At 40.4% G+C, this 16,956-nt stretch overlaps 1 protein-coding gene across 1 annotated transcript in view; it reads right to left on the bottom strand.

The window, feature by feature from the left end:
* The window catches only part of cacna1g (calcium channel, voltage-dependent, T type, alpha 1G subunit), a 190,942-nt gene that overhangs the window by 39,545 nt on the left and 134,441 nt on the right, over positions 1 to 16,956 (bottom strand). The window contains exons 22-25 of the mRNA XM_042508301.1: positions 13,447 to 13,573; positions 11,180 to 11,305; positions 10,994 to 11,083; positions 10,645 to 10,858 (exon numbers count right to left, since the gene is read on the bottom strand). Of these exons, the coding sequence (XP_042364235.1) occupies positions 10,645 to 10,858; positions 10,994 to 11,083; positions 11,180 to 11,305; positions 13,447 to 13,573 (557 nt within the window). The remainder of the gene's footprint in view (positions 1 to 10,644; positions 10,859 to 10,993; positions 11,084 to 11,179; positions 11,306 to 13,446; positions 13,574 to 16,956) is intronic.

The following is a 16,956-nucleotide window of genomic DNA, read 5'->3' as shown; positions in this document are numbered from 1 at the left end:
AAACCTAACTTCGCTGACAAGCACAACAAATCATTGCTGCTGTGCTATTTGTACATATTTCATATTCATTATGGTAATGAATTTTTCAATCAAAAAAAACCAAACAAAACATCTAAAATACTATTTTAGTACCAAACAATGATCTTTGCCACCTAAATGACATAATGTACTTTCAGATTAAAGTTGATTATTATAAGTTTTCACGGTGCTCTCAGCGACTGCAATCCATTCCATGTGAATTTGCCACAATGTGTTCTAGTGACTCCACGGGACACACCTAAAGTTGTGCCTCCATTGCAGCGACTTGCTGTGTGCAGTAAGGTTGGTAACATGTAAAAGACATGAGTCGAGACACAGCAGGGAAGAGCTGCTGTCGGACTCTAAGTGAGAGGCTGATTTTCGGAAAGCTGAAGGAATCACTACAGATTCAATATGTGCAGCGCTTGAAAATGGATTAGCACAAAATATGTGGCCTTACGACTTGGCCTGCCACCACCGGCAATCAGCACTTAAACATGTGATTTTCCAAAGCAACATACGGCCACCAACAGAGAAGGAGAGAGCTTGTGACATCTGCGGCCAAAAATAACATAATTACTCAATTCCAGGGTAGCAGCCTTGAAAATCATGGCAGCTTACATCAAAAACTCAACAGATACACATGCAGTTAACAGCAATTTACAGTAAATATTGAAATCACTACAGAAACACACCTTGGTATGTGTATGTGGTGTTCAGGGTATTTGCCTTATTTTTGCACATGTATAACTTGATAAGATGACTGTTTTGGGTGAGATGTGATGAGAGAGTGTTGTGGAGCATTCATGTGGGGGCTGACCCAGCCAGAGCTGCTCGGGCCACAGTGTTGATCTGTTCAGCCTGTTTGAGAAGTCGAGGGCCATCTGTTAATATGGCAGAACCACAATTCTCTCACTGACTTCCTGAAGGAATACAAGCATGGCGTGCGCGCGCACACACACACACACACACATACAGACAGACACACACACACACACACACACACACACACACACACACACACACACACACACACAAATGGACAAATTCAATTCATTCAGCTTTCACATAGTTTTTCTTTTGCAGAGTCAAATCAATGCTAAAAGTTGGTAGTTTGGATGCATGGATTGTGTGGCCGTCTCTAAACACACCTGCGATTTTGGTTGTGCAAAAGGGTTGCGTAAGATGGAGCAGAGGGTGTGGTGATTAGTAAATACACCCTCAGCAGTCACATCACTGATCTCATAACTCTGAAACAGCTGAGTCAATCACAGTGAGCTCTGACAGCTCGACAAATCATGAGACGCTTCTTCAGGAAATCACTTGCTGTCTGGATGGTGCAGAGCCGCAACATGTGAACACACAACAACGTGTTAGCATGATAGGCTTGGACGATATGATGAAATTAGCGTTCAACACTATATTGCTTGGCCACAATATTGCTCCTCATGTGTCCAAGATAACAGAAAGATATAATTATGCAACAACTGGTGAATACTGTCAGTCATGCAGGTCATGGTATCTAGGTGCTATAACTGGACTTGCTTGAGTTTCTTGAAGATGTTTCCTCTCTCATCCGAGTGGCTTAAATGAAAGGTGAAGTCTGTCTGACTGTCAAGAAACTCAAGGAAGTCCAGTTGCCTACAATGTAACACTTAGAAATATGTTACGCTAAGTTCAGTCTCTTTCTCATTTTGTCTTGCTTTCTCTATGTTTCAGCGTGTTGTAGCATATTTTTTAAAAAAACCCCAACACGCTAGCATACGTTTGGCTTTGTATGTAATTACCATAGTAATTGTATCACCAACTCCAGCAGGAAAGATGTCTGCTCTGGTAGCAAAAGGTTTAAAACCAAACAAAAATTGACAGCCAAAGAAAAGGAACAAAGTCAGGAATTAAGATGGGGATAAAAACAAATATTTTGTGGCCATCTTAAAACTCAGTGTCCAATAGGGTTCAGTACAAAATACAAATGTGACGGTAAATGGTGGCAGGACTGTACAAGGGCAGCTAAGCCTGTTATTGAATAAACATAACCTCAGCAGCTGATTGATTGTTGTGCAAAATAGCATTTACTGCTTATAAAGTGTGGCCACTTACGGGTGTTGCAACATACTGTGTCTCTAGTCCATAGACATCTACATCTATGCCTGTCTCTCTCTTCTAATTTCATATCTCATTTTTCTCAAAGCAATATCATCAGCAGGGAACTTTCAATATCAGCCAGCACTACAATATGGCGTCCGCATCTTAACCCTTTAAAATCCGGATCAACATCAGTTTCTTTGTGCTGGTTTCAGATGCCATTCACAAGCATTTAAAAATAATGAACCCTGAGCAAATTGGTTTGATTTCTTTTAAAAACGTGGGAAAAAGTCAGCAATTAAGCATAAAATGTCCCATTAATTAGTGGATTTATCTGATTTTTTTATTGGTTAAGAAAATGTCAATTTCGCTATATTTATAATTATCAGAATTGTGTATTTAAAATTATGTAACAGAATTATTTTTATTTTAAGCACTTTTTGGGTAATTTCCTTGGCTTTGATTTTTACTTTCCTTTTATTTTTGTAATTTTCTTTTACTTTTTTGACCAATGTTGTGCTTTTTTTGCATAATTTCCTCTAAAGTTTCTTATTCTTTTCTTTCATGTTTTTGAAAAAATAATAATTTAAACAAGCCACTTTGCTCGGGTTACATAGAGTTAATGTATATCATGAATAAAACATGAAACACTGAAAAAAATAGTTCTAACTGAGCAGTCTGCTGTGTGAGGAGTTGAGTCTGGTGTCATTTGCATGTAAGTTAATGAAACCCTGTGGATGGCCCCACTGGGCTCTGGTGCAGCACTTTTCAATCAGAGGGTGCAGGTTTATCATCATATCTGTCTGACTGCTCTCAGATGGCTGCAGGAATTTATGAACTGAAGGTGAAGTTTTTCATACTTGGTGTAAAGTAACTGTGGACAACAGGTTTGTGATGAGCATGTTAGCACCATGGACAGCGACAGAGACATTAGTGAGACACTTGGGCCTATTTTGTCCATAATGTTCTTTCAAAGCTTCCACACCACAGTTCAGTACTACATCGAAGACTATTGTAATCCAACCAAATCCACACATAATAATGTGATAATATGAGAGCAGCACAGAGCCCAAACACATACAAACATATTCTGCCACGTGTTGAGATAAATGTCACCTGCACAGACTTAAAAACAGTGAACTTATTTACTGTTATTTCTTATCATTTATTGTCCACTGCTCCTCTCTAACCGTGCACTCTGACAGACAAACACATCTCTTCTCCATCACTAAGACACTATCAGAACATTAACATTAACAACATTAAGTGTGAATAACACATGAAATAAAGAAATATAAGTGATTGCAGAAAAAAAAATATAAAATGTTCTCAGGATGTGAACACCAGCCTCTGGTGTCAAAGTCTTATGTTTTGTACACCCACAATCCACCCAGACCACCCACATTCAACTTCCGTGCAGTGCAAGAGCGTGGCACTTCAAACTATTCCAACCGAATATAATCCAGGCAGCAATAACACTTCCAACAAAATGTAACTGGCAAAACAAATTATCAACAAATTTCTTGGAAAGAAGTCAAGTTTGGTTGCTGTTTGCCATGTAAATGATGAAATGTTTCTTTACTAATGTTACTTGTTCATTGGCTGCTTTAAAGCCTTTGAGATGTGAAATGAAGTGAGTTCTAAGTTAGATTAGTATAAACAGAGTTCCTTTGGGTTTTTAAATACTTTTTAGACAGAATAAGAAAACAGAGGACGCCAGTTGAGGCTCTAGGAGCTTGCTAAAGGCATTTGTCCTTATTTTCTGACATATCACAGTAAATCAATTGATTAAAAAGAAAATACACAGATGGATTTCTGTGCAACGGCTTCACAGCTAAGTGCGTGCAACTAGTCGGCAGAAAGCCGCGCTCTTCACGGTATTTCTAGCACAGCCAAGCTCCAAAGCAGACATGACAGGGAGATTTTGTGTAGTAATATACATCAACTGCAGAGAAGATGGATGGGAAATGTATTTCTTTGGGTTCACAGATTGTGGACCTAGACCATTAAAAGGGCTGAGAACTAATGAATGGATGGAATCTGAGCAGTCCGTGTGACCTAGACACCAATGTGTCACACATGTTTTATGAAGAATTACAATGGTTGACTGCCAGCTTGTGAACACACACTAAAGTATAGTTTACATCAGAAATGGAGAGGAGTTACAGACGGTGAAGAGGGAGGTTGCTGTGATCCTGTAAGGCAGAATAGTGGTTGGACATGCCATACACAACAACCTAAAGGTTTTACTCTTGGATCATCTAAAAAAGAAAATCCGGGATACTCAGAAGTACAAACCTTTTAAGAAGTCTGTAAGGAGTGGTCGACCTTCACTTAAACTTCTTTGTCAAGAAATACTCGACATAGATAGATAGTATTTGTAAAACAGAAAGCTGTCCATAGAGAAACAGATGATGAAAATAAACAATTATTGCAGCCCTATTATGTTAGTCCAAATGGGTTACTGATGCAGTTATCTTGTCTCAAAGATCTACTGATATGTTTCAAATATTGACTGTAAGAGTGTAGGTTGCATAGGGTTACTCTCTGATAGACTTCATAAAAACTGCCGCTGCCTAAACTGCTACTGCAGCACACAGCAGCCGACAGCCTATAGATTTGTGCAGAAACACTGAGAGCATCATTACCCTGATACAAGCTGCTGTCTGTCAAAACATCCAGCATGCCACCTCTCTGATAGCTCACTGAAGGAGGAAATAATATGAAACTATATTTACAATTTGCAGCATACATCATGTGCAGTGTACTGTAGCCTCTCCTGATGTGTCTGTCACAAGCAGCTGACTCTGACTGCAGAATGCATGACTCAACACAACAAGTCGAGTCAAACAGGGAGACACTTCGCATTAACCCTGAGGGGAACTAAGCCGTCCTGGATCTGTGTGTGTGTTTGTGACTATGTGTATGTGTGTGTAGCATTGTGTGTATTGAATGCATGACTGTCTAACTGTGTATGGTTGAGATTTTCTCTGTGTGTCAACACGATTACGATCAAAAAATGAAGTACAGATGAGAGTTTAAAAAATTCAACATTTTCTTTTGGCTTCACACGGGACACAAACAGCAGTCACCTAGGTAAAAGTCATGTGTTTGTTTGACCACCTTGACATCCTTGCTACACAGACTTAGTCGTTCTTTAAACTACATTACCTGATTTCCTCCATGACTTCTCTGAAACTTTCAATGGTTTTTACTAATTCCATGACTTTTCCAAAAAGAAAATCTATGATTTTACAAAGTCCATCATTTTTTCAAAATATTAAATCATTTTTTGTTAAATCCGTGACTTTTCTAAAACTTTCAATGTTGTGTCTAAGTCCATTACGTTTCCACATATGGAAAATGTGATGATGAAATTCCATGACTTTTACAGGTTGTCCATTTCTGTTGGAACCCTGTCAAAAGTAGTTTTACACTTGAATAAAACAGCTTTTTCTTCCCCCAGAAATCAATTCTTCTTCATCACTCTGAAACCGTAGACTACACAGCAAGATGTCACAGCAATACAAGCAGCATTTAACACTGAACAGTCCCGCAATAAAAATGAGACATGTACAGTTTCTCTTCAAGGCTTTAGTTTCAGGGTTAGTAGTATACAGCTGTTTTTCATTTTTCTAACACAATGGTTTCGGATCAGTATGCAAGTTCTGGTATTGTGAATTGGTATCAGGAAAGCAAAATTGTATTAGAATATCTCTAGTCAAAAATGGCTGCATGTCTACAGTTATATAGTTACAATTTCATCCGACTTGTCAGTGAGTGCGTATGTAACTACCACCTCTCCCCTCCACCCCTGTGTCTCTCCCCTCCTTCATCCATCCTCAGTCAAAATCTTAATGCGCCTCCTCCATCATCTCTTCTCCTCTTTGTTCCTCTTCCCCTTCTAGCCTTTTGAAAAAAGCTGCTCTAGTGCAGTGTGAGCCAAAGATAAGAGTCAGTGTACTTACACACAAACACACTGTGCATAACACTCACGCAAACACACAAACACGTTATCCTCTGAGTGTTAACATCCCTAAATAAACAAGTAGCGCACTATGTGAATGCTTTATTTTATGTATGTGTTTTGTGTTTTTGGCACTCCTGTAATTACCTGTGGGTAAAAATATGAAAATACTGCAGAGCACTTGTGAAATGCCGCATAGGATCAACAAAAGGATTGTAGGGGTCCTGCTCGCCTCTCAGATGGTCAGGCCGAGAGGAGAGGGGATTTGAGATGAGAGCTGCTCCTGCATATTTTACAACCTGTTCGCCAACCATCTGCCCCCTGACACACTCACATATGCACGCGCACACACACACACACACACACACACACACACACACACACACACACACACACACACACACACACAAACAAAAATACTGTCTAGCACAGTCGTGTACCCTCTTGGAATGTGTCCCTATTTAACAGACCTTGCACCTGGTAATAAAATATGAGAAAACAAAGACATAACACACAAACTTTTATAATGCAGAGTTGTAGGTGCTGTCATTATGTAACAAACCTCTCTGCAGCTCTATCATAACAATACTTGAACCAGATCGCCATGGAAACAAGTTGCGACAATTCAACCACGTGTGCCTGCAAACCAGTCAGAGTGGTCACACAGACCTGAGATGACCTTTGTGGCGATAACAAGAGCTGACCACTGTTAACAAACCTGCTGTGGTCTCGTTTAATAACAACTGGTACTGCTGTGACCTTTCATTGTGCTGTAGTAAATCAGCCATGAGGTGGAGATAAATTTATGCAGTTTGGCTACAGACTTTACTTTGTTTTATCTCATGATATAAAATTAGTATCCTACTGATGCTCAAAATAGATTGTTTTCTACCAAAGAAACTATCTAAGCCCTCTTTGTAAGTGAAACAAGCTATTTGGAGCCAAGTCTGTGGAGACTGCAGCGCAAAAAACTAGTTAGATACTCCGACAAAGTTTGTTGCAGTTTGATTTACTGTGATTACATTTACATATTTTGGCACTGGGTGTCTTAAATTAAGCTTTTAAGTCAAGCACAGACTCAGTGGAAAAATAACAGAATGCTCCTGATTGAATTTCTGTGCTCCAATGCCATTTAATGGAGGCCAGTGACCTTTAATAGAGGATGTTATTAAAGAATGTTAGAGTGAGAGTCTATTCATTCAAGATGCCACCACTTGTATAACCTGATCAAGCTCTAATCTAAATCTCTGATCCAATTTAAAAAACAGGGAGCTGAAAAACACACGACTCAATGGGAGAGAAATACAAGTTGGTCAAGTTAAAGAAGGATCCTGCGTTGTCCAAACTTGGCCCTTATTATTATAGCTTTGGTCATCAATTCTTATTGGCAATAATCACCTTGTACTCATTGAATCAGGAAGGCAAGACACACAATGCAGTCACATGATCAGAGGTGTTCCAAACTTTTTTGGAAAGGAAAATGAGGGCCAAACATTTAGCTCAACTGTCCACTGAAAACATCTATTTAAGTTTGCAGACCTTCTTGGTTCAATTTTGATATACACAATTTGCCAGTTACTGGCCTGGGAGCTTTGCTGGTACTGTGAATTTTCTGTCGATACATCACGTCAGTTCACTTTGAAATATCTCAACGACTACCAAATACATTGCCAGAAAGTTTTGTACACATCTTCATGGTTCCAAGAGGTTGCCTTTAGCTACATTCACACTACAGGGCCTCATGCTCAATCCTAAGATCCGATCTTTCTACCAAAATTATTCACGTTCACGTTTGAAGTGACCCATATCCATACTGCCCTGATGCGCCTCACAATCAAACAATTACCTCAAACACATGCACGTCGGAACAGCAATAAAGAAAGTGTCAGATTTGTCGAAAAGGCATTTGAGGAAAAATTTATGACATAGGGGTGCAAGCTCCATCCCCTGAAACAGTCACCATAAAGTGGTGCAGGAATGAGTCCTTATAGCCATAAATGAGTATTTTAACATTTCTGCTTCCCTCAAAAATAAGTCAATGTCCGACCAAGGAGGAATAAAAAAATCTGATCTGTGTCACACAAGAGTCAAAAAAATCATATTTGAGCTATATTTGCTTGGAATGTGAACACAGACTTAGTGATCCCCTGACCTTTCAGAGAATATCTCAAAATCTACAGGCTGGATCAAAGCTTTGGTCTTGTTACAATCTGTGTGATGGTCTTAGTGCTCAAGTGTCTTATCCTGTGTGACTCTGTAGTGGCAACTTCACTGAATTCCCATATTTCAGCAGTTTTCTTTAGTAAGCAAAACACTATCGCAGCCAAGAGATCACAATGAAAGTACAGCCCGAAGATGCAATTAACTAAAATTATTCTTTAACTGTGTACTTAAAGAACTTTGGGACTAAAGTGGGTTTATGAAGAAAAAACACTTCAGAATCCTTTACCAACAAACAACTAAAACATTTGTTACACCTCACTACCTCACACGCTCCCTCTCTCACCATGTCTCCAGCTCAGTTTCCCTGCCAACCTAACTGTACAAGAGTCTTCTTCTCTTGCGGTGGTGGCTAAGTGGTGCAGTGCTGTGGTCAGTGGATGGATCGCTGAAAGTGTGGAAGAGCTGTGAAAGACAAAGCCACGACAGAGAAAACAAGTAACAGCATGTCCAGCGGACTGAGAGCTGATGGGAGAGAGGCAGGGGGGCGGGGACGCGGGATGGGGCCCTACCTCCCGTGATCATTGAACTTAGAACCCTAGCCACCATGGTGGGTGGTCGTGGTCGGTGGTGGTAGTGGTAGTGGGTTTAAAGGGACACACAGAACATGCTGGAAACTCTGTACCTTTCACTGTGCCTTCAGAGAGGGCCCAACTCACCCCCGGAACCAATAAATCTAGAGGAACGAAACCGTGTTAGTTAGGGAGAAGCAGAAGAAAGCAAGGAAGAAAGGATGAGTTGGAAACAGGAGAGAGTCAAAAAGAGAGAAAGAGGGAAAGAGGGATGGAGTAAGGCCAGAAGGAAGCGATGAAAGATTAAGCTGGTTTTGTGTTCCTATGTTTTGTCTTTCCAGTGATTCTGAGTCCAGTTCTTTGGATTAAAACTTTTGTAACAATCAGGTAGCCGTCGATTCTCAAACTAAACTTCTCAAACCAAAGCAGAAGTTTTCATCCACCTTACAAACTATATTCCTAAAGTTGCACTGGTAAGCGATTCCTAGAAGCAACCTTGCCTTTTTGTGTTGCTTTTTGCTAATAAATCAACCTACCCTAGCCCTTTTTTCTTATTCTCAGACTAAAGGTTTCCTGACAAAAGAACACCTGACAGAACCACCAGGCCAAGAAAAAAGAAGAGCTTTCAACCAAAAACAAGAAAAATCAAAAACAGCGGTACGAACTTGGAAATATGAAAGGTTTTGTGTGCTTTCGAGAAAAGGGGCCTCTTGAGTTAGAGTGTAAATGTGTTAGACTGAGTGTGCAAGGGTCTGGGCGAGTTTCTCGATTGGTCGGACACCCTTGGCAGACGCCTCCTGAAAAAGGAAGATCAATTTCCATCTGTATTTCTCAAGAGTTGAAACATTCCTATCGTCAAGTATCATGTCAAAAAGACAGAAACAAAAGGATCTTTTTTTTTTTTTTTTCAAGAAACCAATCGTGTCCACTGCTCCTTGTAGACATTTAATAAAGAAAGTGCCTTTGGATTTTGGGAAAATACTTGTGTTATAGGCACTGAATTCACAAAAAAAGAAAAGAGTTTAATACTTGTGTTTTTGCATATAGGAGGCAGTGGAAAGAATAAAAAACCAAACCAAGCAGTTTGTCACCAACTCCTATACAGCCGAAGGGGAGGGGGAACGGGCAGGGGATCTAACTCCTACAGATCTCACCCAATGTGATCTCAGATCTTAGCTTTGTGAAAACAAAGGGGAGACTCTTGGTTTTCTTCCAGATTTAGTCTATCCCTGCCCCTGCGGCTGTACTAAACCACATGCACAAGAGGGGAAGGGAGGGGGGTCGTCTTGTTTTTGTTTTTAGGGCGTTTAAAATGATCAACAACTCCCCCTCCCTCTAGCTCTGTATACCCACCACCATGCAAGCCCCGTCTGTCAGCACTCACTGGGCATGCTCCAAGGGGCCATCCCAAGCACGGCGTCTACGGTAGACCAGGCAAGGGAAGGAAAGAGGGAAGGGAAAGGAGGCTAACACCAGTGGTCAGCTGTCCTAGCTCTGTGGACCGGCCGATTATGGAAGCTTTTCTTAACATTCAACTTGATGAAAATGATGCTGAAGTTGAAGAAGAGCCTCCACAGTCTGTAGCTGAGTCCGCAGAGCCAGAAAAGGTGACCACCGGACTGCGTCAAAGACTAGCTTGAGGGCCTACGAGGAAAGGAAAAGAGGATGGTCGAGGGGAAAGGGAAGGTTCTACCGCAGAGCAGCAACTCTAGTTGGTACTAGTTCACTAATTGCGTTCTTCCAGATTCGGCCAAACCAAATCAAAAAGCAAAAAAGAAAAACAAAAAAAAGGCTCAGGCTCAAATCAAGCAGGACTCAGAAAGATGTGGAAAGACTACCGACCAGCCAGCTCCTTCTCCTTACTCCGTCTCTTTTTCTCCATGCGTTTCAGTCTCTTCTCCTCCCTGCGCTTGGCCTCCTCGGCTTCCTGGTGGCGCCGGCACTTGTGGAAGTTCTCCACCACGACACCCACGAACATGTTGAGCACGAAAAAAGCAACGATCAGCAGGAAGGAGATGAAGTAGAGCAACATCCATGGGTTGTAGTTCATTCTCGGCTGAAACACACACAGGATACAGAGGATTTTATTGACACTTACAGTATAAGCTTTGTTTAATTCTGACTCATAAGTGACCGCTAACAGATTCTGCACATGTGTGTTTCTGTGTGTGAGAGAGTTTAACATATTAACCTGTTGGTCAACTCCTACAGCATCTAGACCGTCATACATTATGTCCACCCAGCCATCTTTTGACGCCAGAACAAACAGAGACATCAAGGCCTGAAACAGAAAAAAGGACGAAGTAGTGAGATGGCAGGAATATTTAAGCACCTCAGCAAATTCTTTAATTTCATATTTATTGATCTGAAATCTCACCTGTCCCAAGTTGTCAAAGTTGTACTTGTGTCTCACCCATTTGTAGTTGGCCTGCATACAGTCTGACTTGTTGGTAATGTTCTGTACATTTTCTCCTTGGCAAACAAAGAACTTCCCCTTGAAGAGCTGGGAAGAAAAACAGACTTGTTGTTTATTTTACAGTGAACTTTTTCTTGTATATAACTTTAATTCCATGGTTCTGTTTCTTGCACTGTAACACTGTTACTTGTGTTACTTGTTTTGTTTTGCACTGTAAGACTCGTACTTTTTATATTTAATATTTTATATTTTATATTTGTATCTTCTATTTTATCTGTTTTCTTTTTCTATATTTATGTTGCACCAACCCACCAGAACAAATTCCTCGTATTGTGTTAACTATACCTGGCAATAAATCTTTTTCTGATTCTGATTCTTATTCTGATTCAGAGAATTGGTTTGTAAAACTTCAGTATGCTGTTTGTGGTAAGTTTGGGTTTAGTCATTTCGCATAACATCTCATACATGGCATATTTCCAGAAAATTCATACAATTAAAAAAAAAAAAAAAAACAGATTTTTTTTTTTTCCACTGTTCCTCTCAATTATTCATTGTTTTCACACAACACATGTCATTCTGAGGAGTTTTGCTGGCTTTCAAACTCAAACTGCAAGCTGTACTTTCCAAATTTCCACGAAGAGCATACAGCTGGATTGAGAGACAGATTTCCCCCTCTCTCTTCCTCTCTCTCTCTCAAACGCAGACCAAACTTGAATCGCAAAAAGAAACATTTTTTAGATTACTGTTTAAAAGTTATACAAGATGTTTGTTACCATGCGGCCTCCATTGTGTCAAATAGACAAGTTCCCATTACATCACCCACTAGCTGGCTGTTTATTGGTCCAATATGGTGCACTGCATTCTGGTAGTTGTAGGGTTCTGCCTCATATGCAAAGCGAATGCCACAGTTCTTTTTCTTGTTTTTTTTCTTTCTGATTATGCAGCATCAATTTCACATACTTCTTCAAGAGGTACGTCTGAAATACTTCTTTAAGAGGCACTGCTGCTCATGATACAGGGATCAGTCTCCCCAACAGGGTGGAGAGAAAAGCAGAAACGATTACTGAAAAAAGTAACTTTCTTCCAGTTAAAATCGCATTTAAGGATTATTTTACCTTTAGCCAGAGCCAGGTTAGCTGACTTCAGTAAGCAGCTTTTTCACTAGACAAAAAGCACTCAAAATCCCCCTAAAGTCTGACTTTCGCCCTCAGTGGAAATGGTTACAATCGAGGTACTCATGACAAATGAGTCTGCAGTACGCGCAGATAATTATTGGCTCCAGCTCTGATTAGCAGCGATGGAAATATGACACTGCTTTACTGTCACTTTGTGTTTGGCGAACATGACACACCAGTAAAAAGACTCAGAAAGGCATACTCAACTGTTGAGCTGTGTACACATATCTGGTCTACTGGCAATGGCAAAGGAGTCTATGGCCTATTTTTAGTGGGTTTACCTGCATTAAAAAACAGCATACACATACTAATTTTCCTGAAAAAAGTGAACATGTTCGCAGTCTTTCTGCTAAAGTAAGTTAACCGGCTGCTGACTATATATGCATATTTACTGTACTTTGCAAAGCGCACTACCAGGCTGTGTGAGTACCAAAGGTTCAGGTTGTATACGGTTAGAATTAGGGCACTAGCTTGGATTTGGGTCTTCCATAAGTATTACCTGGAAACTTGAGTACAAAAGTCATCAATGGCTGCTTGGTATAAAATGTATCATAAAAAAAATATAGGTTACTGAATGATTACACTTATACTGACAACATTAAAAACATTTCAACGGCGGATATTAAAGGCGGTGTAGTGAATTCTATTGACGCTCTCTAACAAGTGACAGCTTCCAGTCACTGCTTCATGGCATTGTCACAGCCATTAATCCTTTGTGACACTGCTTAACTTGGACAGATGGTTTATGGACATAAACATGCTAATAGACAGGAGCCTGAAGTACGCCAAGGACACAGAGCTCATTGGTATAGATTGGTCCTTGGGCTGTTAGCCATGAAATCTCCATTGCCAGCAGATAAGCATTCATAAGTGTCCTACAGTGTGAGTTATAAAGCATGGAGTGAATGGAAAAACTATTTCTCTGCTAAGATTACGTGATGTATGTACTACATGGTGGGTCAGTGGAAAGTGAAGAATTGAGGGACTATTTGTCGCATGATGTTTCTCTGTCAAGACTGTCTTTTTGTTTTACGCTACACCCTCCCCCCTCACCTGTACTCCCAGGATTCCAAAGATAATGAAGAAGGCGCAGCAGATGACCACAATGTTGCCGATGGGTTTCAGTGACGACATCAGAGTCTCCACCACCAGCTTCAGCCCCGGGGCTCGGCTGATCACACTGAAACACAGCATGTGAGAGGATATTAGTGCACTGCCTCTGTGTTTGTGTGCTTGTGCAGGGTTCTTTAAGGTCACTTACAATACGGCTCATACCAGATGGAGCAGGGATGCCTGCAGCGTTCCAACCTGCAACCTCCAGGCTCTCACTCTGTATACACACACATATAGACTAATTCCCCTTGTGTACCACAGCCCCAAAACCCGATTCTCATTTGCACTTTTCAAACCGAACACCTGTTGCTTTAGAAATTCACTCCTCTTTCATTCACTCTTGCTCTTCTTTAACATAAACTTTTTTTTCTCTTTCTGCAGTCAAGGAAACAGACACTTCTAATTAAGCCAATGGACTGATGAGGATGTTTAATTAGTGCCAGCACGGCACCCGGCACAGCACCGCACTGCAGCTGAGCTTCTCCAACAGGGTATAAACACAAACACACACAATAAAACCTGCCAATGCACACACACATCTGAACAAGCTTTTTCACAGAAAACACAGATGTGCATGCTCTGCCTTTTGTCTATCTGTCTTTGTATGCCTTGTATGTTGTCCCCTGAGCAGACAGATGAGTGAAAGGAAAGTCAATAGCACATTAAGAAAAGACATGGGATAATAAAAGACCAGGACAGACCACTAATCAATAGCCCTGATCAGAGAATAACGAGCCTACGGCTACAACTTATCTGTTGATATTCTATTGAAAACCATGGGATGCAGTACCACTCAGGAGCTATGGAGGGCAATAGTGTTCAAGAGCTGCATCTGCATTCATCTCCTTTTAGGATCGATGCAGCTCTGCTGGGATGAGAACATTTTTGCATTGTATTCCTCAACAAAGTTAGTTATCTAAGTCCAGATTAAGTGTTCTTCTCTGGCGAGGAGTTTATCCTGATGTTGAAGCAATAGTCTCTTATCTCTTTACAGAGAAACAGAGAGGAAAACACTGCAAGAGTCAGTTGCAAGTGCATGTTCAATCCGTGTTTTATGGACAAACATTCGGATTATTATGAAGATGTTTCAAAGATGTTCCATTTTTTTGAATATGTTTTTCCTCCTGATCTAGTGTCATCCTTTCGTTAGTGTGCAAGTTTCTCTAAACAAGGTGGGACTGTTCAATATTTATGAGAGAGGAGGGGGTGGTGCATAAAAGGGGGAGGCATGTCAAATATTTTTTTAATCACCAAAAAGGGACTTATGTTCTGTATTCTTGGGGGAGGGGCACACAACTTACAAAATGTCTTTATTTTGTATGTATTTAGCACCAATTTTTAAAGAAAATATGTTTTCTATGTTTCTTTTCAGTTACACAATTTTTCATGAATAGAAACTGCAAAAACAATAATTGTTGGATTTCCAATTTTCTTTGAACATATTATGTGGGACATAATATGTTCAAGGAAAATCATAACAAGAGTGAAAAATCAAGTTGTTTTTTTTCACTCCAACTTTTAACTTTCAAACATCAAAAGATATGTTTCAAAATCTAATAACTTATTTATGTGTATGAAAGGTCATGCATTCTTTGCCAGTCAGAAAAATATTCGTAGATTTGGGGAGGGTAAAAAACAAAAAAAAAAACTCACACCCCAGCCACCCCATCCTCTGATAAAGAACAGTCAGTAAACAGAGTAAAACAAGTGAGATTAAAAAAAAAGAAAAACAAGCCTCAGAGGAGAATAACCAAAAGATTACCAAAAGAAATAACCAAATCTAAGCTTGAAATAGTGATATTTCATCAAAATCACTTTTTTCTCTGTCTCATTTAAAATTTGGCCAAGAATAAAGCATTGCACTCTCTAACCAGCATGCATGAAGAGTGAAAAATCAGGGATTTCATCTTCAACTTTTCACTTTTTAAACATCAAAGTGTACAATCTAACAACTTATTTACAGTGGAGGGAGAACTGTGTTTTTTGCAAGTCACTCGGGGAGGAATGGGTAAAAAAAATGAAAGCCACCCCCTCCTCTGATAAATAAAGAACAGTCCCTTAAAAACTAAAACAAAATGAGATATCCTAAAGAAGGAGAGAAGTGCAACATGTTGGGAAAGTTGGTGCATCTGCAGTCCATCAAGGACAGAAACTCATCGTTTACTGCGCAGTCCCCTCAGATTACACAAAAAAGGATGTTTCCACACTTTGCTGCTTTGCATATGAAAACCCCAAACCAGCCTCCCTACCTCTTTACATCATGTTCTCCTTTTGAGCTCCACTCTGACAAATATGCCAAAGCGAAAAGGCTTATTAAGGAGGGGAACGGAGGAGAGACGAGCCTCTTATTCTGAGTCAATACACTCTGATGATGTGGTACGTGAAGGACACACACTGCGATGGGCTCCTCTCTGTCAAGTCTATTTGCATATGACACGAAAAGGAGGATGAGGAGACGCTGGATGGAGGGAACCAGGGGGAGAAAAGTTAGCGCTCGCTTCTTCTAATCTACTTCCCTACATAATTTCACAGCGGTTGGCAACGTGTCCTTGTTTTGTGTGCTATACAAAAGACCGGGAAGGAGTCTGCACAACACCTGCACACGTGCGCCACCCATCTCTTGCCTCCACCACTCTCACTGAGGAAAGAGAACAACAGGTCGGGCAATAAGTGGCAGGCGTGTTCCCACAGTGCAAACACTGGGTGTAATTAGGAGATGCTGGGAGATAGAAATAGGGAATAGAGGGAGGAGAGGAGGGCTGGGAGGTAGTGGGGATATAGAGGGAATAAAAAATGAAGCAGCTGCTATTTTCTTGCTTTTTTTTCTGGTCTAAACTTTACTGCTTCACCTTGCTGTGTAAATTTCTCTCATGTTTTTCAACCTACAGCTGTCCTTTCTCTTCAGCTGTCAAATAGCACCATCCGCTGTTCTCGTACCTGTTGGTAAATGAGCAAAATGTAAATGTAAGCCAGGGACACTTGACTTGCTTTGCTTAGGGGCCCATGCAGATCGACTTGAACTCCTGAATCAACTGATACTAAAGCCATTCATTCCCAGCAGGTCCACTCTTAATTCAATGGATCTACTTTGTTTTAAACAATTTGACAGGATTTGATCAAGCTGCAGGAGAAAACCAACAAGAACTAGTGTTATGTTACAGAGCGCCAGTTGCAAAAAAAAATGTACCGGAGATAATCTTGTTTGGGCCTGAGGACGAACAGCTACACACAGCTAGTTTGATATCAGCAAAGTCATTCTGGTGTTTTCGCTTCCACACTGTGATGTGTACGTGAGGCTTCAGCGTCTAACTGTATCATTTTAACCTGTTTTTGCTGATAACTGAGGCTGATGTCTTAGATATATCCTTAACATTTCGTTAACCATTATGTCTGCTTCTCTGTGAAATCGCCTTTTTATTTGTCCTAAACTTAGATAATATTTCTTCAGGT

The sequence above is a fragment of the Plectropomus leopardus genome, chromosome 19, assembly GCF_008729295.1.
Source record: "Plectropomus leopardus isolate mb chromosome 19, YSFRI_Pleo_2.0, whole genome shotgun sequence".
NCBI lineage: Eukaryota > Metazoa > Chordata > Actinopteri > Perciformes > Serranidae > Plectropomus > Plectropomus leopardus.
This window is presented reverse-complemented; position numbering and strand designations above follow the sequence as displayed.